Source organism: Papio anubis, chromosome 13 (assembly GCF_008728515.1).
Source record: "Papio anubis isolate 15944 chromosome 13, Panubis1.0, whole genome shotgun sequence".
In the NCBI taxonomy this organism is placed as follows: Eukaryota; Metazoa; Chordata; class Mammalia; order Primates; family Cercopithecidae; genus Papio; species Papio anubis.
Window position 1 is genome coordinate 32,393,348 of NC_044988.1, and position 24,637 is coordinate 32,417,984.

At 34.8% G+C, this 24,637-nt stretch overlaps 1 protein-coding gene and 1 pseudogene across 11 annotated transcripts in view; one reads left to right on the forward strand and one right to left on the reverse strand.

The window, feature by feature from the left end:
* The window catches only part of RFX3 (regulatory factor X3), a 311,794-nt gene that overhangs the window by 248,091 nt on the left and 39,066 nt on the right, over window positions 1-24,637 (reverse strand). The window contains exon 2 of one of the 11 annotated variants that reach the window (XM_031654193.1): window positions 5,676-5,729. The exons of the other annotated variants lie outside the window; for them this stretch is intronic. Coding sequence (XP_031510053.1) covers window positions 5,676-5,679 — 4 coding nt within the window. The 5' untranslated portion in view covers window positions 5,680-5,729. The remainder of the gene's footprint in view (window positions 1-5,675; window positions 5,730-24,637) is intronic. 11 annotated transcript variants of the gene reach the window in all.
* Window positions 5,889-6,583, forward strand: LOC110741430 (annotated as a pseudogene).

The window sequence follows — 24,637 nt, forward strand, 5'->3', positions numbered from 1 at the left end:
GATGAATCTTGCATTACACCAAGAACTGCTTCATCTGTACAAACAGACTTTCTATAGAACTGTAACTGAACACTACAGGCAATGAGCCAACACTTTTAAATTTCATCAAGCTCTAGTGCCAGGTGACAACTGTTTGCTGTGACATGATTTATGCAACACATTTCATCTAGTTATCTCAGAATCAAAGGAATTTTACCAAAGGGTTCTCATTCAGATAAACAGGAAGAATTTCTACCCCAATCACATCTGTGAAAAGTGGAAGACACGTGGTAAGTTTCAGGACAAGATTCTACTGATTAAATTCTGAGAATAAAGGACTGGAAAACATAAAATTGGCACACTTACTGGGCACTCCTCTATTATGAAGACACTGTTTTACATTTGGATGCAGTGAGCTAACTAAAAAGAGACACAAATCAAAATAAATGGTATGAATAATAAGTGAAAGTATACATAATACATAACAATACTTATTTATATAACTTTACATTTCCATAGACACACTCGTGAGGGTCAGAATTTTTTGTTTTGCTCTTCCCTTTTTGTTCTGTGCTTCAGTAATTTCATGGGGATTCTTTTCCTTCTCAATCTTCTCTTGAAGTATCACTTCAGCCCCTAGTTATCTCATTCTACTACATTCTTATCCATTTTACTCAGAGTAAGTTATAGTTTGATAGAAGGTAGAATTTAAAAGAGGACATCTTCCAATAATGACTCTAACACAATTTCATTTTGAAAGTATTTTACCTAAAGAAGGGTATCTATGTTATCCATGGATGGTAAGAGTATGGGTGTAGTTCCTTTCCTCTTCATAACGTATGTGTTCCTTTTGTAATCGAGGAAAGGGGTTTTAAACAATGATATAGTGACATGATGGAGGAAAAAAACTTTATTATAACAAATGTTCAACTAAAAAAGATGGTTGGTTACACATCAAAGGACCCTAGTCTGGGATCTTCCTCTTGCCTTCTACCATTACTCTGGCTTACAACCCAGCTTAGATATGAATACACAAACCATAAGCTTTATTGTAGGGAATGTGACGAATTGAACGATGGAAGGCAGGGGCCAATAAAACCTAAAATTTACATTTCAGGTACTTAGAAAAGATACTAAATCTATTCTGGGCTCTACAAATTACATTGTATTTTACTAATATGCTCAATTTTCTTATGAGATGCAAATTAAATCAACACCAATTTAAGAACACAAATCCTCTTGCACCTCAATCTATGCATGGATGAAACTAATATTTTAACAACATCACATAATAGATTTAATATTATTTTTAAAAAGTCCTTGTTCCATAAAACAATCATCACCCTATTTGCCCAGTCTTCCTCTACCTTGTACTCATCAAGTAAGATAAACCAACATTTTAAAAAATATAATTTTCAATGTTCAATTTTACTTTTCTTAGCTCTAAACTTGAAGTTGATAAACTCAGTCATTGTAAAACCTTATTCATGTCACTTAGTTCATTTCGGTCTACTTTAAACGAAGCAGGATTTCACAGACTCTCAGAGCTAGTACCTTACCTCCCTTAATCCCATCCCAACCCCACCTCAGGCTTAGTTAAAAGCTACATGCCCACTATCAAAAAAAGTTTCAAAACACTGTACTATTTTCTTGCCATTTCCAAGTATGCATGCTTCTATTTCTACAGTAAGAAAAGACAACGCTTCCCTAATCACTTAACCAATTTCCTAACAACATATTTTTATTACATGTCTAACACAGAACTATAAACGCCTCTCAATACTTCTCCTATAGTCTTACTCTAATGTATTTAATATTCTCACAGATTATTTTTCTTATAAGATGACAGGTTTTCAATATTTATAAAATCTGGTATTTTTTGGTACATTTTAAACATCCATCGCTGAGATTTACTATTTCTTTTTTCTCATTATTTATTTAAAATATGTACTTAATATCAATAATATTTATCAAAACTAGGTAGACAAAATATATGTAGCAAATGTTTACAAAGCTCTTCACAAGGTTAAAATTCTAATATTTTTTAAATACATAAGAGAGCAACAAACTATTTTCATCACATAAAAATATAAGTTGAGTTTCATGTTTGTCACCCAATAAAGTTCACCATTTTTATTCATTTAATTCAACTTCCCAATCATCCAAAACAATTTTAACAGATACCGTTTTAGATGGTAGACAGCATTTGTCATCCTGATCCTAAAGTTCACAGAATGCGCTTTGGATGAAAATAGAACAGTTTTAACACCAACATGTAAAAAGTCACCCAATGAGGTCAAATCAGTGACTAAGCAATCTAAATACATCTATCAGTTTTCTCATCTAAATGGGATACAATTTAAAAACTACTGCATGTTCAAGGAATAGTTTCTTGCCACAAAGAACTGTTAATAGAACAATATTATGCTAGAAAAAGAATTTTTTTTAAATTTAATGTAACGTAACAATTACCACTGACAAGTTGTTAAGTTGAAATATAAACAAAGTATGACAATGAGAATGTACAAGAGATTTCACAAAATGTTTACATGAACAAAAACAAAATAATATAAGTATTAACATCTCTGTGAATATATTTTCATATACCATATCTATGGTTTATTGATATTAAATTAATATCCAAGGTTATTAAATTTTAATTTGCATATCAACTTTTACAAATGCCTATATAAGCATACCTACATAAGCTGTTTTATTTTCTGTTTTACTTTTTGTTTTTACATACAAATAATCATTTGGAGAACATCTGAAAGGGAGAACACGCCCTTCAATACTAAAATATTTCTTATTTCAGTCACAAGAACTAAGTTGTTTGAGTGCCACAAGTGAACTTTTGTGGTTTCCAATTCATAATTAAGTTGGGGTTTAACCCTCCTGAAAACAAAAGGGGGAACATTTCCCAACTCATTTTATGAGGCCAGTGTTACCCTGATTTAAAAAAGAAAAAAGTGATAAACATACTACAAGAAAATTTAACTACAGACCAATATCCCTTAGGAAGACAAATAACAAAATATCTGTAACAAAATCCTATAAAACTCAGCAACATACATATAAACAGATAATGACAAAATGGGATTTATCCCAGAATTCAAGGTTGCTTTATCATTAGAATATCAATCAGTATATTTTACCAGATTAACAGACTAAAAGAAAAAGTATAAGGTCATCTCAATTTAACATTCACTCACAAATAACCCTCAGCAAACTGGGAATGGAAGGGAATTTCCTCAGCCTAATAAAAGGCATCCAGAAAGAAACTATAGCTAATATCATACTTAATAGGGAAGGACTGAATATTTTCTTTCTAATACAAGAGGGCAAGGATATCCTCCCTCTCCATTTTTACTCAACACTGTAGGTCCTAACCAAAGCAATAAGGTAAGAAAGATTAATAAAAGGCACACAAATTAGAAAAGAAGTAGTAAAAACTGTCTTTATTTGCAGACAACATGATTGTCTATGCAGAACACTTTTAAGAGTTTACCAAAAATTAAATAAAGCTATTAGAAATAGTGCATTTAGTACACCGCAATGTTACAAGGTCAAAATATAAAAAGCGTACCATACTTCAATACTAGTCATATTGTATTTCAATACTAGCATTGCTAATATTGCATTGCTAGCATTATAATAGCATGTGATGTCACTTATAATAGTATTAAACATATAATAGGAATAAACTTAACAAAAAATACATGCAAGAATTATGCACTAAAAACTGCAAGACACTGGTTAGAGAAATTAAAGACCTAAGTAAAGAAAGAGACATATCATGTTCGTGGATCATAACACCCAATATTGTTTAATATATTAATTTTCTTGAAACAGATCTATAGAGTCAATGCAATTCCAGTCAAAATCCCAGTAGGCTTTTAAAATTTTATATGAAAATGTAGAGGATGTAAAGTAACCAAAACAATTTTGAGAAAGAGAAAGTGGGAGGACTTATATATTACTTAACTGTAAGACTATAAGCTACAATAATCAAGAAAATAGGGTATTGTCATAAAGATAGTAATTTAAAAATGTAATAGAAATAAACTCACATATATATGGTCAATTAATTTTTCAATGAAAACGCTAAGGTAATTAAATGGAAAAATTCTTGTCTTTTTCAGCAAATGGAACTGGAACAATCACATACCCATTTGGAAAGATACGACACATCACATCATATACAATAATTAATTCAAAATGTATCAGAAGCCTAAAAATGAGATTATAAGCTACTAGAAAAACATACGAGGCAATCTAAATGATATTCGTTTAGATAAAAATCTTTAACACTCCACAAAAAGCACAAAGGAAAAAAATCAATAAACTGGGCTTCATCAAAATTAAAGGCTTATTCTTTGAAAAGGCACACTTAACAAAATGAAAGCACAAGCCGATAGACTTGGAAAAAAAATTGGAAAACATCTCTGATAAAGGACTTGTACCTAGAATATGTAGAGGTATATATAGAACTCAATAAAAAGGAAAAAAAGAACTGTTTTTTCAAAACTAGGGGCTGGGCACTGGGGCTCATGCTTATAATCCCAACATTTTGGGAGGCCAAGGCAGGAGGACTGTTTGAGCCTTGGAGTTCAAGACCAGCCTGGGCAACATAGGGAGACCCCAGTATCTACAAAAAGCTTAAAAATCAGCCAGGCATGGAGGTACACACCTACGTTCCCAGCTACTCAGGAGGGTGAGGTGGGAGGATTGTTCGGGCCCAGGAAGTCAAGGCTGCAGGGAGCTGTGATCATGCCATTGCACTGCTGCCTTCATAAATACAAATGAAAATAAAAAATAGGGAAATGGTTTGGACACTTTACATAAGTACATATGCAAATGACCAAGAAGTACATGAAAAAATGCTCAAACAATTAATCATTTTAGGGAAATAAAAAGTAATGTAACTGTAATGAGTTACCATTACACTTTCATTAGAATGATAGCTAAAATAAAAAGAACTGTTAATACCAAGTGTTGAAAAGGATATAGAGCAACTGGTAGGAATGCAAAATGGTACAGCCACTTTGGAAAACATTTTGGCAGTTACTTAGAAAAGTTAAAACATACCCTTATCATATGACTCAGCAATCGCTTCGTACACATTATCCGAGTAAAATAAAAACATATGTCCATAAAAACACTTATATTGCATAACACTGTGTCTGCATAACTGTTTTATTCATAATAGCTAAACCCTGAAAAAGAAAAATTCCAACATATAGTAATCAGAATAAACAAATTGTGGTATAGCCACACAGTAAACTACTGCTCAGCAATAAAAAGGAACAAACTGCTGATCCATATACAGGTAAAATCTAAAAGAGGCCAGGTGCAAAAACTACATACTGCATGATTCCATTTATATAAAATCCTAGAAACAGCAAAACTGTAGTAATATAAAGTAGATCTGTGGTTGCCAGGAGCAAGGAGATAGGGTAAAGGATCGACTACAAAAGGGCAGGAACAAACTTTTAAGGGTGATGGAAATGATCCATATTTGGTTGTAATGGTGGAACACAACTGTATACATCCGTCAAAACTCATCAAATTGTACACTTAAAATTGGTGAATTATACTGTAAGTAAATTACATCCTAATAAAGCTGATTTAACAAATAAAAGCAATTAAATATATGTTGAGGACTTTTACACTGGTGGTAATGTTTGATAACTTACCCATCCAAGAAACAGTTCCAACTTGTTAGATTTGAACAGGTCAAAATGTAAATACTAAAAAAAAAAAAAAAAAAAAAAAAAAAAAAAAAAAATTCAAAAGGTATCAGTGGAAAAGTAAGTGTCTCTCTCATCCCTATGACTCTATGCCTTTTACCACTTAATTTATATTCACATGGAAACAATATTGGTATTTAAGAACAGTTAATTAACAATATGTTAAAGGGGTGCTTTATTAAAATAGAAGAATCACTAACTCATAACAATATGCAGGTCACTCTTTTCCAGAGGGGAACCCTCCCCCAAAGCCCTTGAAATCTGAATTCTTTACCCCTATAAATCAAGGGTATCAGTAGTATGACAGCATCTTAGTATCTCACTTCTAACAACCTGCCAATCCTTGTTCTAATATCTTGTGGCAAATACAAACCATTTCTCATCATATGTTAATCTGTTTTTCTTTCTTTCTTTTTCTGAAACAGAGTCTCACTCTGTTTCCCAGGCTGGAGTGCAGTAGCATGATCTCAGCTCACCACAACCTCCGCCTCTGGGGTTCAAGTGATTCTCCTGCCTCAGCCTCCTTAGTAGTTGGGATTACAGACATGCACCATCACGCCCAGCTAACTTTTTTTTTTTTTTTTGTATTTTTAGTAGAGACAAAGTCTCATCATGTTAGCCAGCCTGGTCTTGAACTCCCAACCTTAGGTGATCTACCTGCCTCGGCCTCCCAAAGTACCGAGATTACAAACGTGAGCCACTGCACTTGACCCATATGTTAATCTGGATATACTACAAGTTCGATGAAAATATCTTTAAAGAGTAACTACAAAAATCAAAGCTATTATTCTTGTTCTACAGGAGTTTACAGTATACAAAGAAGAGAAGGTATATAAACAGGGCATTTTTATTAATAATACAAGATACCATATATCTCAAAACAGAGCAGTAAGTGGGAAAGACAGTAAGTATTGCTATGGTGAAAAAAAGCAAAAGCAAAAGTGGACTCAAAGGAGATGGGGGAACTTGACTATTCCTAAAAAACAGGATTTGAAAAAAAAAAAAAAGTGAAGGACAGCATTCTTAGCAGGGCAAAGAATAGGAGAATGACGTAGCTGTGACCATATGAACAACATTTTCAGTGATCAGAGTAGAGACAACATATTTGAGTGGGAAAATAAGAGAGAAATACAAGATTTGAAGTACAGAGTTTATTCAAACAGCATTTATTAAGTACCTACTATATGCCATGCATAGTACAGAAATGAGCTGTTTGAAAAGAAATTCCAGACTAAGAAATTTTGTCTTTTTACTCTGTAGCAGGAAAATAGAGTTCTAAAGAACTCATGGCAATTTTATACAACATTATTTTAACCAATCTTGGCAACAAATAATTTTAAATAATAGAAAAACAGAGACTCAGGAAGGTATACGCATATGCTTAAAATCATATAGCCAAAACCAAAGCAAAAATCCCACATCTTCCTATTCCTAGCTCCATGCTCCTTGTCTTGCTCTACTGGCTATATCCTTTAGTCTTCTTCATTTTCTCAAGCAAATAATAAATTATTAAAAGAAAAAAAAGTGATGCAATAAAAGTAAAGTTTTAGTCAAATGCATATGGCTAGGTTGTACGGGTTGAATTAAAAGGTAAAGAACATGGATAAAATGAAATCTATTAGCATAGGTTGGCACAAAAGTAACTGTGGCTTTTGCCAATTACTTTTGCACTAACCTAAAGTTACTGTAATAATCTAGGAATTGGTGGTAGCAGTAGGAACAGAAGCCATTGGATATGAGACTTTGTATAAAAAGATTCAATTTTGAAAATACCAAGAGATTCAAAGATAACTAGGTGATTGGTAAGTAGAGCCACTGGCAAGATGTAAATATCAAGAAATGAGTCTATTTTGTTGGGGAAATCATCTACTGTGGTCAAATTATTGCCCAAAGTCAAAGATATTAGATCAAACATTTCACAAGTTTCTATCCCTGAAACAGAATAATCCAGAGTTTACTACCATCCTTGGATCTTTTATTTACAAATACTTATCATTTTCTGTCTAGACTTAAAGCCTAGACACCACCGTCTATCCAATCCCCAGAGGTATTCATATCCATAAAGCCCAATAAGAGTTTATGCCCACTTCCTGGAAACCTCTCAGAGAGAGCTGATATACCTAAATCTAAAGAAATACACACACACACACACATGTACAAGCTGCCAGTGTACAAGCACGTGTGTGTGTGTGTGTGTAATTAAGTCTATCATTGAGCCAAAGCTTTCTTTCAGGGAATCAGGGTTATTTGTCAGTCATAAGTAAATGACTAATCTCTATATCATACATTAAGGCTTGCAACTGAGAAAGTATTTTTAAACCTACATAAAGATGAATCTATCTTCCCTCTTACATGAAAATTATTTCTCAAGGAAAGGTTATATTCATAACTTCTTTCAAGGTCCTGAAGAATTCCATTCACTTATGATATTAATTTTTTAATGAAAATACTGGACTAGTAGCTCTTTAAGAATTATAAATGAAGACATCCAACAGAATAACTAGTCTTCAAAAGAGGATAACAAAGAGGATGAGGATCAAAGAAGAGCTAAACCCAAGTAAAAGCATATGAAACCTGGAATGTAAAGAACAGAGGTCAATGCTGCTCTTTGCAATGGCCAGTAGAGGCTGCCAGTGTACAAGCACACACAGGGCTTCCCCTCCCCGCCTGCCACAGACACAGAGTTGTCAACAAAATAAGAAACATTTCCATGGTATAATATGAAGCCCAGCACTCTAGGCTCATCATAGAGCATCATGAAGCAGCAAACACCAAGGGTCCTTTCAACCGTGGCTTCTCAGTATATGTCATGGGAACAAAAGAATGCCAGAATATTTTTCGAGTACTTTTGAAACATGATCGCATTTAGCCACTGTCTGACCAAAAGAAACCACCAATCCTATGTCATTACCTTTCCAGAAATGATACCTCAAGTTTTATAGACATGTAAAAATGGGTACCTTCCATGAAAAATAACTCAATTTGGGGCCTTCAAAATCCTTATTTGAATAGATGTATTACTCGGCTTCTTCAAATACAGTGAATTGTTACAGCTAAAAGAAATTTTCAGTTACTGAGTACAGAGACATAATTTTTTATCTAAAATTTATAAGTATCATTCTTAAATTACAAATACTAACATACTTAAAAGGAATTTATTGATATTCCGCAGTCAGGTGAGATTCTGTCCATCTGCGCCCCTCACCCAGAGCCAAAACATAAAGACACTCAAGTACACCAAGTGGCAATCACTTTTTAAAATTCATTTCATGAATCTGCTCTACAATTTTAAGAATTATGTATCTGGCCCTTTTTGAGCTCCACAACACTGCTGTTTCTTGTAGAGAGAAACTTTGCCGTCAATCACTGCTCCCTTTTGCCACGCAAATATGTGCTGCAGCTTTCACTTGTCACTCCTATTATATGTAATGTAGGCAGCTTAGCACTAAATCAATTTAAGGAACTGCAGGAGTTAAATACATACATTATTATTATGATGACTGAAAAGGCAATGAATGTCTTGCAGCTCCATTTGCTTTCTTTGTTAAGAAAGAAAAAGCTAATTATCTGCAGCTGTCAACCATGAAGACCTAGACCTATTTAAGTCAACATCAGCCTTGGACAACTGAAAATATTTCTCAGATTTTTACCCGATTGTTTTCTTTTTGAAAAGAAAGAAAGAAAGAAAAACCACATACTTTCATTACAAAATATTAGACATTCTAAAGGGTAATGTAAAAACAAGTTGAAAAATGTAAAACTACATACTTGTATCCCTTTTCATAACCAACTCATTTAATATTTTTTAAAACTGCCTGTCAGTTTTTCATAATACCCACTCTCTAATTAGTGTAGTCAAAATTTAGAAAAATGCAAAGCATCTCCACATAAATTCGTAAAAAGAAATTCAAGTGAAAGCCCAGACTATTGGTTACAATGAAACTATGTTACAGATGATCAAGGGATAAATTCTGTTCATTTATTTAACAAGAGAAAGAAACACACGTCCAAAGTTAAACTGCTGTAAAAAGACAGAAAATGCACACTGAATTTGTGTTCAATGTAGGAACACCAATAGGTTATGCTTCTGTGTTCATATACTATTTCATATATATTATTTTCTTTACCTACCAATCTTCTATTTTCTAGTCTAGTATCATTAGAATCTAGAATTAAATACTTGGTTTTGAATTTTCTTTTTTCAAATTTAAGGATCAACTTGGGTATTTTTCCAGGACACCCAATAAGGATGAAAACAATATTTTCAGTAAGTCAAAGATAAAGTCAATATATAAACTATGAAACCTCTCAACGCTGTGTTCAAAAAGTGGACAAAGGTCATTATTCTTGATTGTGAACAAATTTTTTTGCACTTGTTTTTACTGGTAATGATTAAATATTATTTTCCTATTATTTTCTTTGGAAGAGTTCTTCTCATGGGAATACACTTAAAACTATTTTACAATTTCACATTAAAATACTGTCCAGTTAGCTTTCAAATAATTTTTAGACACCAATATAGATAAATTCAACCGTACAAAATCAACAATGTAAGAAAAACATGACATGTGACCAAAATAATTATAGTTTTAAAAATTATAGCTCATGTTGCAGTGAGCTGAGATCACACCACTGCACTCCAGCCTGGGCGACAGAATTTATTTATTATGTATCAAAAAAATAAATAAATAAATAGCTCATGTGTAAGTCCCTAAACCAGTCTTAAAAAGGAAGTCTTTTCAAAGTACACCTGACCTAGAACTCCAAGATGCTGATTTGCCACAAGCACCCCCTGCAATCTTCAGGGATCACTATTGTAATCCCCAGTCTCAAATGTGTTAGAGACAAGAAAGAGAAGGTCAAGAACCATTAGTATAAGTAATATAAAAATCAAACACATCTCAGATCCAAAGAATGATATATAAAAATGGAGAGCCAGTCAGGTTTAAGTACAGACATAGACACAGCCTATGTGGTAGGTTAAAACAACAACAACAACAGAAACAACAACAACAAAAAAAAACAGTATAGTTATGTGGCCACAAAATACTAAGTAAATTTTTCACTGTCACAAACTAGTAACTTCTAGAGACAAGTTTCCATACAAACTCTTTTTTTTTTTTTTTTTTTTTTTTTTTTTTGAGACGGAGTCTTGCTCTGTCGCCCAGGCTGGAGTGCAGTGGTACGATATTGGCTCATGGCAAGCTCTACCTGCCGGGTTCATGCCATTCTCCTGCCTTGGCCTCCCGAGTAGCTGGGCCTACAAGGTGCCCACCACCACACCCAGCTAACTTTTTGTATTTTTTTTTTGTTTTAGTAGAGACAGGATTTCACCGTGTTAGCAAGGATGGTCTCAATCTCCTGACCTCGTGATCCACCTGCCTCGGCCTCCCAAAGTGCTGGGATTACACCCAGCCAAAGCCCAAATTCTTTTCACAGCCTGATATTACCTCCAGAGTTCATCTCTGATATGGCTTTACATTTTCAGAAATCTGTATCTATTGTGATTGAGAGACAGTTGCTATCCTTTATAATTGATGATGCTAGTGAGAATGTTATCCTCTATGCATATAAACAGAGCAGAATTGATAAAAATATTAGGAGGTGATCCTTGTCTTAAAATGAGCAGGATAAGACAGATGACCTTCAAAGGTTCTTCCAGCATTCTAACATTCTATGAGTAATTTATTTTATTAAGATGTTTGGGAACAGATAAAAAATCTCTGGCTATTTTTTTCTAACTTTCTGAAATCTGTTCAGGATAATAACTCCTACCCCATCACTATTTTACAAACATTTAAATATAGTATCTACATTAATGTAATTCTCACAACTCTGTGATGTTGATTATTTTATACAGAGAGTACTGAAATTCAAAAAGATTGTGGTGCCTTGGCCCAAAGCACCAAATTACTAAACAGCAGAGCAATTCTAAAGGCAAATCTGTTCTACTCACAGCTCAGGACATTTACCCTTATATATACTAGATGCTGCCATAGTAACAGCATCCATTTGTACATCACTGTACCTTTGTCACCTGTTCCCTAACAGTCCTCAGAACAACCCTGCAATAAAACAAGGCAAGTAATATCATTCTGGCATCATTTTACAAATAACTGAGTCTTGGAGAATTTAAATCACTTGCTCAAGGATCCTTACAGAGTAGTAGTAAAGCCAAGTCTCAAACAGAGGTCTCCTAACTCCAAGTCTAGTATTTCTTTTGTCACTATATCTGTCAACTACAAGTTTGGCTTCAACATACCTTTGAAACATTTCTATGCCTACCCTGCTTAAACTTGTCTCTCTACGCATGAAATTCATTAAGTGTAATTGAACTCATGAAAGTACTGTTTATGCTTATGTGTGGCACAATAACTTATGTTCCCAATATAGAATTACTTTTAAAATATATTTGTCTAAGACTTTCAAGAAAATTCTCACCCAGATTTTGAGTGATCAAGAATAAGGTGGCTAGTTATTAGAAAAAATCCTCCTTAAATCCCAGCAAGGGGGGGAAAGGGATGCCTAATTTGGGAGTTTGTTGAATTATAAATCAGCCTTTTCCATACATCCAATTTATAGAACAGACAGTAGTACTGCCTAGAATTCTGTCTTCAGTTCCTCAGAATCTTTCTACCAAATGCACTGCGATTACTGAATGATCTCATTTAGTGAATCAGCTTCTTGTCCCTTCATTAGGTCCTAATCTAAATTATAGTATAAAGACATAAGGTTTTCTACTCGTGGCTTACTTATGATAAACAGCACTGGCTGGCCATGTGGCCTGATGAGGTCCTGAGACACACAAGGGTCTTTTTTTGGACTTTATCAGTCTTAGGGCAGGCAATTTATTTTGAGCCAGAAAAATAAAATATAATCTTAGGCCATCTGGCTCTGTAACACACTGTATTTGTTTAGAAAGGTCACTGTTGTCAAGTTATTGAATGTTATCTCTAGAATTGACAGGAAGAGGGAAGTTTTTGAAAGAAGGCCAAGACTATTAAAGCACCGGATATTAAGGTGTAAAGCAGTATATAAAAGCTTGGGCTTTAGTGTTAAATAGACTACAGTCCAAATCCCAGCTCCACCACTTACTACTTAAATGACCTTGGGCAAGTCACTTTCTTTCTTAATTCAATTTTCCCAATCTATAAAATCTAGATAACACAACCTAGTAAGATATAATGAGAAAAGGATGTAATACATACATGTCACTAGCTCATAGTTATTCAAAATTTATGTAATAATTATTTTCAGTCTAATTTTTGTTTTGTCTGAAACCAAAATTTTCATTACTTTTATAAACACTTTTCCAGACAGCAAAGTATAATTCCAATATAGAATCACAATTTATACTATACAAAAGATACAGATTGAACCTATCCCTAACAAAAACTTCAATCTATCTTAAAGATTTAAGCAACATTCTTTTATTTGTTAAATCAGATATGTAGCAACTACTATTTTGTTAGTGAAATGACTGAGTTACTGTGTCAGTGAAGAATGAATACTCGGTATATCAAATCAACTTCAGGGGGACTAATACTGCTGTTTTATTGAACAACTGTTACAGTATCCTGACGTTGCTATGCAATAGTTATTTTCTGCACATGACATAGTTTTCTATTAATGCTGCAAAGCAGTACTGTGATCTAACTATTGCAGTAACAAGATGATCCAGAGTTGACTTAGGCTATTCAGGCCCTTTCCTTTTGTGGATTAGCAATGTGGTTAAAAATATACTAATAATTAAAACACTCATAAAAAAGTAGCTCAATCAAAACTCCATTTAGAACGTTGCTGAGGAGAAACGGTTTCGATTCAGCAGGCCAGAGTCTGGATCCACTTATATAACCCTTAAGGATCTCAATAGTAGGCAAACACTTCACCTGTGGAATTATCTCCACACATAATTGGATTTCCCAAATCAAAGTAGGCACTATAAGCCAGGGCAAAAGCTGGAGTCAGGCTAGAGAAGAAGATTTCCATCTGTTTTCTACTTCAAGTATTAGCTGCTACAGAGTTTCCCCTTTGGTGTCATAATAACAGGCACATATTTTTCATATGAACTACTGGGTTCTCTTATTTCTCCACAATACTGACCTGAGAGATCTGAAAATCATCAAAAACAAATTTCTAACTCTGGGGTCTAGCCAAAAAGACTACCTACAGACCAACAAAAGTCGAAAACATGCATATTGAATTAGGGGTTATAAAGATAAATGGATCCAAGAAATCTATAAGCCTATATAAAATAATACACATGAGAAGCTCTCTTGATCAAGCGTCACTTACCCAGCTTGCTATGTAAACGCACATTGTTCATTTCCTCTTTAACCATACTGACAAGATGCTCACAGAATACTGAAAACTCACAGCCTGCAGGACTCTCTCTAGCATGCCCCTCAACACTTCTGCTCCCAACTGCTGAGCTGTATATTCACCCAGAACAATATTTGTTCCAAAACCTCAACAGGGGAGTTTTACTGTTATTGTAATTAGCTAATTTAATTAAATATCACATAAACCATGAAAGCAAAAATAAAAGGTCTTGTATCTTTAAAAACTAAGTCAAATGCATTGAAAAGACTTGATAAAGGCAAGTCACTATAAAACACTGCTGTTGAAACAGGCAAAGGTAAGAGAAATTTTTAAAACTGGGAAAAATAATAAAATATAGAATATAATGTTTCTCAAAATATAGCATGGAAGCCAAGAATAGAACGCTGAGCCCCACCTTCCACAGTTTCTGATTCAGTAGGTCTGCAGTGAAATCAAAGAATTTGCATGCTATGAAATTCCCATGATGCTGACGCTGCTGGGCTGGGAACCACACTTTGAGAACCACTGCTCTGCAAGTGTCTCAATTTTTTAATCTATATTAAAGAAATACAGCATAAACTGGATATGATTTTTTATAGATGTAGATTTATGTAAGACTTGCAGTTGCAGTCAGCAAGCCTATATTGAAAAAAAGGCCCTCGACCCTAGTCACAAAAACAGCCTATTTATACATTTTGCACATTTCAAGTTAAAACATTAGTGAGAAGTGTGCAGCAGTTTTTACGACCTACTGTTTTAACTGACTTTTTCTATTAACAGTCAAATGACAAGAACCAATCTCATCAGAAAAGATCCCTTGTCAAATACAGACTATGAAAGTACCACTGAAGTTTCAAAGTTTCTTTACCTTCACCATTTGCAAGAAGGAAACTCTGTGATTGTCTCATTGGTTATGAGACTTCCCAAAACACAAACTCATAGAAGCTCATATCAATGACGCTTTTAAAATAAAAGTTAAAAGGTTTAGTATCACTCTCTCCAATTTATACATGAGATTACTGACCCAGAAGAAACATATCTAAAGGTAAGTCAGCCAACAAGTGGCAGCCAAGACTCTGAATACAGATTTGTCTCCAAAAACAGTGCTTATTTTCCCAAACCACAAAATATTGCCGTATAATCTTTAAAAGAATCAAAGACAGGTTTGCAACAATACACCATTAGAACCCTAATCAATCCAAATGTCTGCAAAACAGAAAATGACCAAACTAGCAGCCAGGTATGGTGGCTCATGCCTGTAATCCCAGCACTTTGGGAAGCCAAGGAGGGAGAATCACTTGAGGCAATCCCATCTCCACAAAAAGTAAAAAATTAGCTAGGTGTGGTGACACAGTCCTATAGCCCCAGCTACTCGGGAGTCTGAGGCAGGAAGACTGCTTGAGCCTAGGTGATCACGGCTGCAGTGAGCTATAATTGTGCCACTGCACTACAGCCTGGGCAACAGAGGGAGACCCTGTCTCTTAAAAAAAAAAAAAAAAAAAAAAAAAAAAAAGAAGAAGAAGAAAGAAAGAAAATTGCCAAATGTAAACAGTTATAACAGGATGATTATAAACATTATATCTTTATCTTGAACATAATCATAAACACCATCCATAAGCTGAACTTATTAAGTGGCAAGAGAGGATCATCAAACATAGGGCACTGTAAGGGAGCTAGTTACCAGCATTGATGCGAAGTTTAGTATTTATGGAGTTCTTGAAAACAGAGGAAGAGATGAGGTAGCCCAGTGATGACAACTGCCATTAAGATAATGCCATTAAACCAAGTTAATTTTAGAAACTAGAGGCAGAGACAAACAGCACCTTATCTCTGCCTTATAAGGTAGTGATGCATTCATGTTGTATTATAAATTCCAGAAGAGAACCATATCTGTAAAACTATGAAGGAATCCATCTTTATGTATCACAAGCCCATCAATACAACTTCGTAAGAATTGCTTTATTCAGTAGTGTTTTAAGTAACTCGAGAAAAATGCATGTATATGTATTTTTATATATGTCTTTCATAATGCCTGTAGTTACCTTTAACCATTCCTCTTTCTTTATTTCTTCACACTGATTAAAATTTACCATCAAGTGTCCTTTCATTTCAACCTGAAGGACTCCCTTTAACATTTCTTACGAGTTCGTGAGAATCCTTTCAGTTTCTGTTTATTTGGAAATCTTAATTTCACTTTCAGTTTTGAAGAACAGTTTAGCTACACAGAGAATTACTGGTTGACAGTCTTTTTATTTCAACGTTGAAAATGACTTCTGGCCTCCAGGGTTTCTCATAAGTGAGCTATTAAGCCTATTGAGGATTCCTTGTAACAAGTCATTTTTCTCTTGCTACTTTCAAGATTTTTCTTTAAATTCAACTATGATGGTCTAGGTATGGATCACTTTGGGCTTATTCAACTTGGATTACAGTGAGCTTCTTTAATGTGTAGCATAGAGTAATATTTTTCAGCAAATCTGGAAAGCTTTCCGCCATTATTTTTTTTAAATATTCTTTCTGCCTCTTTCTCATCTTCTCGGAATCCTATAATGCCCATGTTGGTACAACTTTCGATGGAGTCACCTAAGTCTTTTGAGGTTCTGTTCATTTTTCTTTCTGATCCTCACACTGAAAAATCTCTATTGTCCTAACTTTGCGTTAAAAGATTCCTTCATTTGCCGATTTATATCTGTTGCTGAGCTCCTCTAGTGAATTTTTCATTTCAGTTATTATACTTTTAAGATCCAGAATTCCCTTTTTAAATAATTTCTATCTTTATTAATATTCTTTCTCTGGTGAAATACCATTCTGATACTTCCCTTTAATTCTTTAGACATGGTTTCATTTAGTTCTTTGAAAAGCTAACTTAAAGACTATGAAGTCTAAAATCTAGGCTCCCACAGGGACTTTTTTTGTTAGTTTTTTATTATTATTTGTCTCTATGTGTGGCATATTTACTGCTTCTTTGCATTTCTCAATTTTTGTTGAAAACTGAACATTTTAGGTAATAGATTTTAACAAATCTCATATCAGATTGCTCTACATTGTTCCCCTTTTTAATCATCAGTGTGTTGTTTTTCTTGATGCTGCTTATTTAGTACTTTCATGAACTAATTTTAAGATCCTGTATTACCTGTAGTATGTGGCCCCCAAGTTCTCCACTAGAACTTTTTTTTTTTTTTAGGATCTTGTGTTTATTTACAAGCCTGGCTTCCTAGAAGTCATACATGGACCAGTATAATGTAGCAGTCAACCAATCATCATTTAAAAGATTTCCTTAAATGCTTTACCTATATGTCTTCTATCCTTTGCCAAAGAAATCATGAAAAATCATACCTTCAAACTTCAGGAAGCTTACAAATAGCATTGATTTTCACTTCCTGCTTACTCAGTGCCTCAAAATCAGTCAGAGTTGACATTCTCCATTCCCAGGTCATTTCTGGGCATGTGTACAGACTTACACTTTGTACAACCTTTTAAATACCCAGGAATATGTCAGAGCTTTCCAAAGTTCCCTATAGTTGGCTAGTTCTCCAGACTTTCCTTGTAAATTCTTGGCCAGCTTCTTCCTTTGCCTCAACTGAAATCACAGTCTTAGGCAGTTGACATTTTGCCAAGTATGCTATTGTTTCAGTAATGCCCTGGGGGTAAGCTTTTTCTTCCCCCAACTGAGCTGAGTTCAGAGTCAAATCAAATATCCAACCACTCTCCAAAAAGAGTTTTCCCAGGGAGCTGCAAGTTGGGACAAAATATTAACTATGCTCTGGGGATGGTGCCTTTAATGGAGATCCAAAAGTGGTCAGCTATCTCCATTGTCTGCAGTACTGCCAGCTTTTGGCTACACCACTAAGCTGAAGAGAGAGACGAGAATAACCCCAAGTTAAAATATCACAGATCCCACTGGTCTTCCCAAGATTCACTAGTTTTCTCTTCAACAGATAATTTTCAATTTACACTCCTGCTTAATTGCCAGAATTCTAAAATGGCTGATTTTCATTATTTTACCCATATTTTTGTTGTTGTATAGGGAGCACAAATTCACCGAGGCCCTCACTCCACCCTCCTGGAAGTTGATCAAGTTCCGTAATATTCTGAATTCATAATTTTCATGACAAAAAGATCTTACCCAAAAAAAAAAAAAAACCCTCAGTTTGGTTTTTTCAAAAATACTTAAAATTTTTAGATCACTGATTCTTATCTCTAATAGAAAGTTACGAAAAAAATCTGTATTTCAGTACTTAAATGAGAGTGAAACAGATCTGTGAGACAGGAAAAAATAAACTGCATAAACAATTTATCACATCTTTCCTGTTAACTAATACGTGAATCATCAAAAACAAAGGTGATTACTGGTCTCAGAGCCACTCTCAGACCCAAACAGCCTCTCAAATCTTTTGGGGACAACAGAAACAAGTAAAAGTGAGGAGGAAAGCCTAGTCCATCTTGTCTTACTTGGCTGACTGAGGCCAAAACCAACTATACTCTGATAGTAAGAAATTTTTTAAAACCACAGAAAACTGGAAGTGGGAAATCGACAGAAAAGAAGAATCAGACACTTGACTTAGGAGGCAACCCTATCTCTTGAGATTTCTCTGAAGAGACTCAGAACAAAGATTGAGTTTACCTCAGATTCACCCAAGTATAGGCCAAAATCATGGGCTTCTGGAAGAGAAAAGAGTTGTTCATTACTATTTCTCTTTTGTTAGCTGGTATTGGCAAGCCAAGGAAAGACCAAAACTGTCAAGGTAGGCCAAGAAAAGTAAACATCTTTTAGCAAAGCTTTTATTTTCAAGAATATTGTCGCATGTTTCTTTTGCTTTTCTATTGTTGTGTAACAAACCACCCCAAAACTTACCAGCACAAAACCACCACCATTTTATTTGGTTATAATTCTGCCATCTGAGCAGGGCTCAGCTGGGTAGTTCTTACACTCATCTTGCTGGTGGCCATTCATACTACTGCTTTCAGCCAGCAGATGAGAAATGAGATCAGCTAAGATACTAGCATGGCTGAGTGTCACTCTCCATGAAATCTCAGAAATTCTCCCTTCCACGTGGCCTCTTTTCCACTGGGTCTCTCCAGGAGAATGGTCAGATTTCTTACATGATAATCCTGTCTCTCAAAAACATAAAAGCTTAAGTTGTTAGGTCTGTTTGCACCCAGACCTGGAAGAGCTTTAATTCCTTTGCATTCTCTTTGTTAAAACAAGCTACAGGCCCAACTCAAACTGAAAGGAAAGTGACTTCACAAGGGCATGAATGTCATCAATGTAATAGACAACTAAAACATTCAGGCCAATGTTCAGATGACTGGAATGGATGCAACCACAAGAAACTATAAAATGGCTAAAGCCTGAAGACTGGGCAATTATAGTCAGATTCTATTCTCTGTTCTTTCCCACAAAAAGAGTCAATCTAGGTTCACTGGGAATCTTAATTATAAGTGGAACCTGTTAATCACTTAAAAGCCGTATGACCTTAGACAAGTCAATGAATCTCTCTTAAGCTTCAGCTGCTGTATTGCAAAACAGGAAAAATTACACATACCCTGCCTGTCTTAAGAGGAATGCTGTAGAATAAATAAGACAAGAGCTTTGAAAACTGTAAACTGCTATATAAATACAAGGAAATATTATTTACCTGACAGGATGGTAAGTATAATCAACCTAGCTAGGCTCCATCTCCCTATTAATAAAATTATAATCATCATCATTAATTACCCTATATGCTAAATTACTACCCTTGCAATAATATATGTAATAGCAAGCTAAAATCACATTATGTTTTGTTACTGTGAAGAATAATAATACTAACTACAATTTATTGTTGTCCAATTATATGTCAGGTGCTGTTGGTTACTTTCAGTAATCTATAATTAACCCTTACAATAACTCAATAAGGTAGGTATTATCCCTCATTTACAAATAAAGAAACTGACACTTGGCTACTTTAAGTAACCTGCTCATAGTTACACAGCTAGTAAACGAAAAATCCATTCTTAGTATCTAATGCATAATAGGCACTTGATAAATATTTGTTGGATAAATTAAAGAACAAATAAAGCCAAGGCTATCTGGCTTTAATGTAACATTGTTCAACTATTATCAAAGAATTTCTCTCTCACAATCCTTATTTTTATATACAGCTATTAAAACTGTAATCATGGGCCGGGCGCGGTGGCTCAAGCCTGTAATCCCAGCACTTTGGGAGGCCGAGATGGGCGGATCACGAGGTCAGGAGATCGAGACCATCCTGGCGAACACAGTGAAACCCCGTCTCTACTAAGAAATAAAAAAAAAATAGCCGGGCGAGATGGCGGGCGCCTGTAGTCCCAGCTACTCGGGAGGCTGAGGCCGGAGAATGGCGTGAACCCGGGAGGCGGAGCTTGCAGTGAGCTGAGATCCGGCCACTGCACTCCAGCCTGGGCTACAGAGCGAGACCTCGTCTCTCTCTCAAAAAAAAAAAAAAAAAAAAAAAACTGTAATCATGGCAAACACATCTAACTAACATGAACAATTTCACCTTGTGCATCAAGAAAATAGTTTCCCATCTGAAAAGTACCTTTTTTAAAAAAAAAATCTAATATTTAACCTATCTAATGAATTATTTTGAGTTATAATAATCGTGTTACAATGTGGGGACATCAACTGGAATGAAAAGCAAAAAAAAAAAAAATTTGCATACAAAAAATCACTAAAACAAAAAACCTATTTTTAAATAAAAAAATAGGTGCATGATGGATTACAAATTTCCATATCCTATAATATGAAGAGATCTTGAAATTTAAGAGGAGGAAAAGAAACTGCCCAACAGAAAAACAGACGGAAGATATAAATGGACACTCAACAAAAGAAATATGAACAGCTAACGAATTCTTTATATTTTTGTCATTAGTTATTGAAGAAATGTGAATCCAAGTGAGATTTTTTTCAACTATGCGATTGCCAAAATAAAAAATAAATAAATATAAAGACTGATTATATCCAGTGTCAGAGTAAACAAAGAAACAAAACATCAAAGCATTACTGCTTGGCATACAGAAATGGTACAACCTTTCTAGAGAACAATCTGATAATTGACAAAAAATATTCTAAATGTACCCAGCATTTACTCAGCAATTCCATTCCTAGGAATTCATATAAAGAAAATAATTGGACAGCTACACAAAGATGCACATACATGCCAAAATACTGTATAGGATACCACCCAAATGTCTAGGTACAGAATTGTTTAAATACATGATACATACATACGATGCTAACAGAGATATAAAATTTTATTCATTACCATGAAAAGATGTTCAAAATATGAGTGTGAAAGTAAAAAACAAACGGTATGACCCAATTTTCATAATAAAGTGCACAAACTTTCATTTGTAGGAGAAAAGAGTGCATACACACACAAGCAGAAGCACACCAAGACTGCCAGGGTGAGCCCATATGCACTCACAGAGAAATCCCGAGAAGACATGACAGTAATGCTGCAAGCAGATACGTAGTCATCTGTGAGCAGAAGAATATATATATTTTTACTTTCTTTGTACATTTCTATATTTTCTGAATGTTTCCCATTAAGCATATACAACTTTCGTAATTGTAATTTAATAAAATCATTTTCACTTAAAATAATGTCAACTGTCATAAGCATGGACAGGTTCTGTGAACTTTGAATGTTAATTACATTTAACATAAAATATTGCCCAAAAAGCAGCTTATGTGGATACTCAATGAAGATTTACATTTTATTCCTTTTTCAAATGATGGATTCAAAATCATAAAACCTTCATAGTTGTTTCTATTCACATGTATTAGAATTGGGAATTTATTTTAAAATGTAACTTAAAAATGAAAAGTGAAACAGATATGTATAAGTGTTACAAGATACACTTAGTGTAAGTGTGCTATATTATATGTCTTTGAATAACTTGCATATGTAAGGGCCTAGAGACCTTGATTCTATAATGAAAAAAATCCAACATCACTTGGTATGTCCACTTGGGAGCTTATTAACTTATGCTTATTATTTACACAGTATAATGGGAATTCTCAATTAGCCATGGGTAGTCTATCCACAACCAATCTTGCTTTTGAGTTTAGCCATTGTACCGAGAGTATAAGCAGTTTAGCTATTTGCTTCCTAGATCTCTCAGCTGTTTATTTTGTATTATGCCAGGATTTAGCAAAAGAAATACTTAAAATCAATTATTCCACTTGGACAGTGGATAGGCAGGCAAGTGGGCAGCTACTACTCTCAGGGCTGAGGCTGAGTATCACTCAGATACACCACTACCTGATCCCTGAACAGGAGACTCTGGGAAATGTTTAGGGTCATTTTAGTTGTCCCAATGATGCGGGGAGGGGAGTGATTCTAATGCCATTTTGGCCCAGAGATGCCAAATATGCTGCAACATGGGGTACCCCACCAAGATATGTCTAATCTATAGTAACAATAGTGTCCCTGTTAAGACAAGTACCATTTTCTTGCTCAATGTTGTATTTCCAGCCTACTGCGTAACAGGTATTAAATAAATATTTGTTGAATAAAATCAAAATATGCAATTTATGGCACTGAATGAGACACAGATAATACAAAGGAGGAAAAAGAAGTGACAACAGAGAAACTAGATTCTACCTCTACCCTAAGACAGGCCATAGTGGCCAGGCTCTGTTATACTTAGGGGAACTCTATAATCAGACACATTGATACCTAAGATACTTATAAAAGCACAATAATTCACATTCAAATCCAGATTATAGATATCCAGGTATATGCTTTCCTCTATTAGTAAAGATCAGCAACTGTGTCAATTGAAGACATACATACCAGTGCCAATCTTGCCGTGGCAACACCGTGGTTTTAGAGTACAGTTTCTGGAGTCAACTGCTGGGTTTGAGTCTGATTTTATACATGCATCACCTGAGTAAATTACTTGATATCTTAACATACTATTTATAAACCTGGCAACTTACCTAATGTCTTCTAGTATCAGCCTTCTTATCTACAAAATGGAGTAATGAAATAGGTTCACCACCCGCTACTCTAAATATATGGGCCAGATATATTACACAACTCAAAATTTTTTGAATTTTGTAAAGTAATACCAAATATATATAACATCCCAGGTGAATACAGGGCAGCAACTCATAATCATACACACTAATGTTTCTGTAGCAAAAAATTAAAATAATGTTCCAGATGTAGGATACATAAAGACCTTTATGTAGCTTCATCTCACTTAGTTCAGGTTTTTTAGCCAAATTAGTTTGCTATAAACATAGGGAAACATCTTCAAAACCTCTGAATTTCAGAAATGAATATAAAAGATCACCTACTTCCCTCGGAGACAGCAAGTAAAAATTAAATGAGTTTATATAAGGTGCTTACCCCAGTGCCTGGCACACAACTAGCACTTAATAAATATTAGTTATTGTTATGAAATGGTAGCTAGCTAGTGTATGAAATACAAGACAATGCAAGGTAGCTAAAGGAGTCAGCAGACTTACAGAGCAGGAGGTGGGTAGGGATGAGTAGTGGTCAGAGGGACCTAAGATAACTAGCTAATCAAAATAAAACAAAATGAGAGTTGACTAACCATAAATTGCAAGAAAATAATGTATCTGCCACACTGAACTCTTAAGTACACATTTACTTCCTTTTGATAGATGGGAGTTTCTCCAAAAGTTAGTATTTGAAAACATTTACTATTTTCTACTTCACATGTGGTTTTCTACTTACAACTCTATGTAGCTTTCTTACTAAAAGGAGATCAAGTTTTTGAAGATTTTTAATCAAAGTAGGACCAAAACTGGTTTCTCCCTAAGGTAATAAACCAATTAAGTTTTTGTTGCCTACCACAGAATATAGTAAACTTTGGGCAGTTAAATAGTACACAAAGGCTGGGTGCAGAGGCTCACACTTGTAATCCTAACCCTTTGGGAGACCAAAAAGGAAGGCTCACTTCAGGCCAGGAGTTCAAGACCAGCCTGAGCAAAACAGGGAGACCCCCTCCTCTCTACAAAACAAAAAAAAAACTGGGCATGGTGACACACCTCTAGTCCTAGCTACTTGGGAGGCTAAGGCAGGAGGCTGAAGCAGGAGGGCTGCTGGAGCCAGGGAGTTCAAGGCTTCAGTGAACTATGAAGGTATCACCGCACTCCAGCCTGGGAAACAGAGCAAGAGCCTGTCTCAAAACAAAATTAATTAAATTAATAGTAAATGCAAAAAATAAAAATAAAAAACATACTGAATACCATTTCCCCTTGGAAATGACTGGAGTTAAATCTGCCCCTATATCACCTCCCTGTTCTATTAGTTTTTCCTAATCCAATCTACTGAATAAACTTTCACATTTACATAAGAAATGAATGAAACTATTACTTCTGAAGCACTGTTCTGTGCCAGGCACTGGATTACGCACTTTGCATAAGTCCTTTACGTAATTTTCACAAGTCTTCAGGGTAACAATTAATGTCCTCACATTACATAAAAATATTGAATTAGTAAGTGAGTGACCCAATAGTAAAACTCAGGTTTGACTGACTCAAAAAACCATGAGCTGCTTACACTAGACCACTTTGCCAAACGATGCTG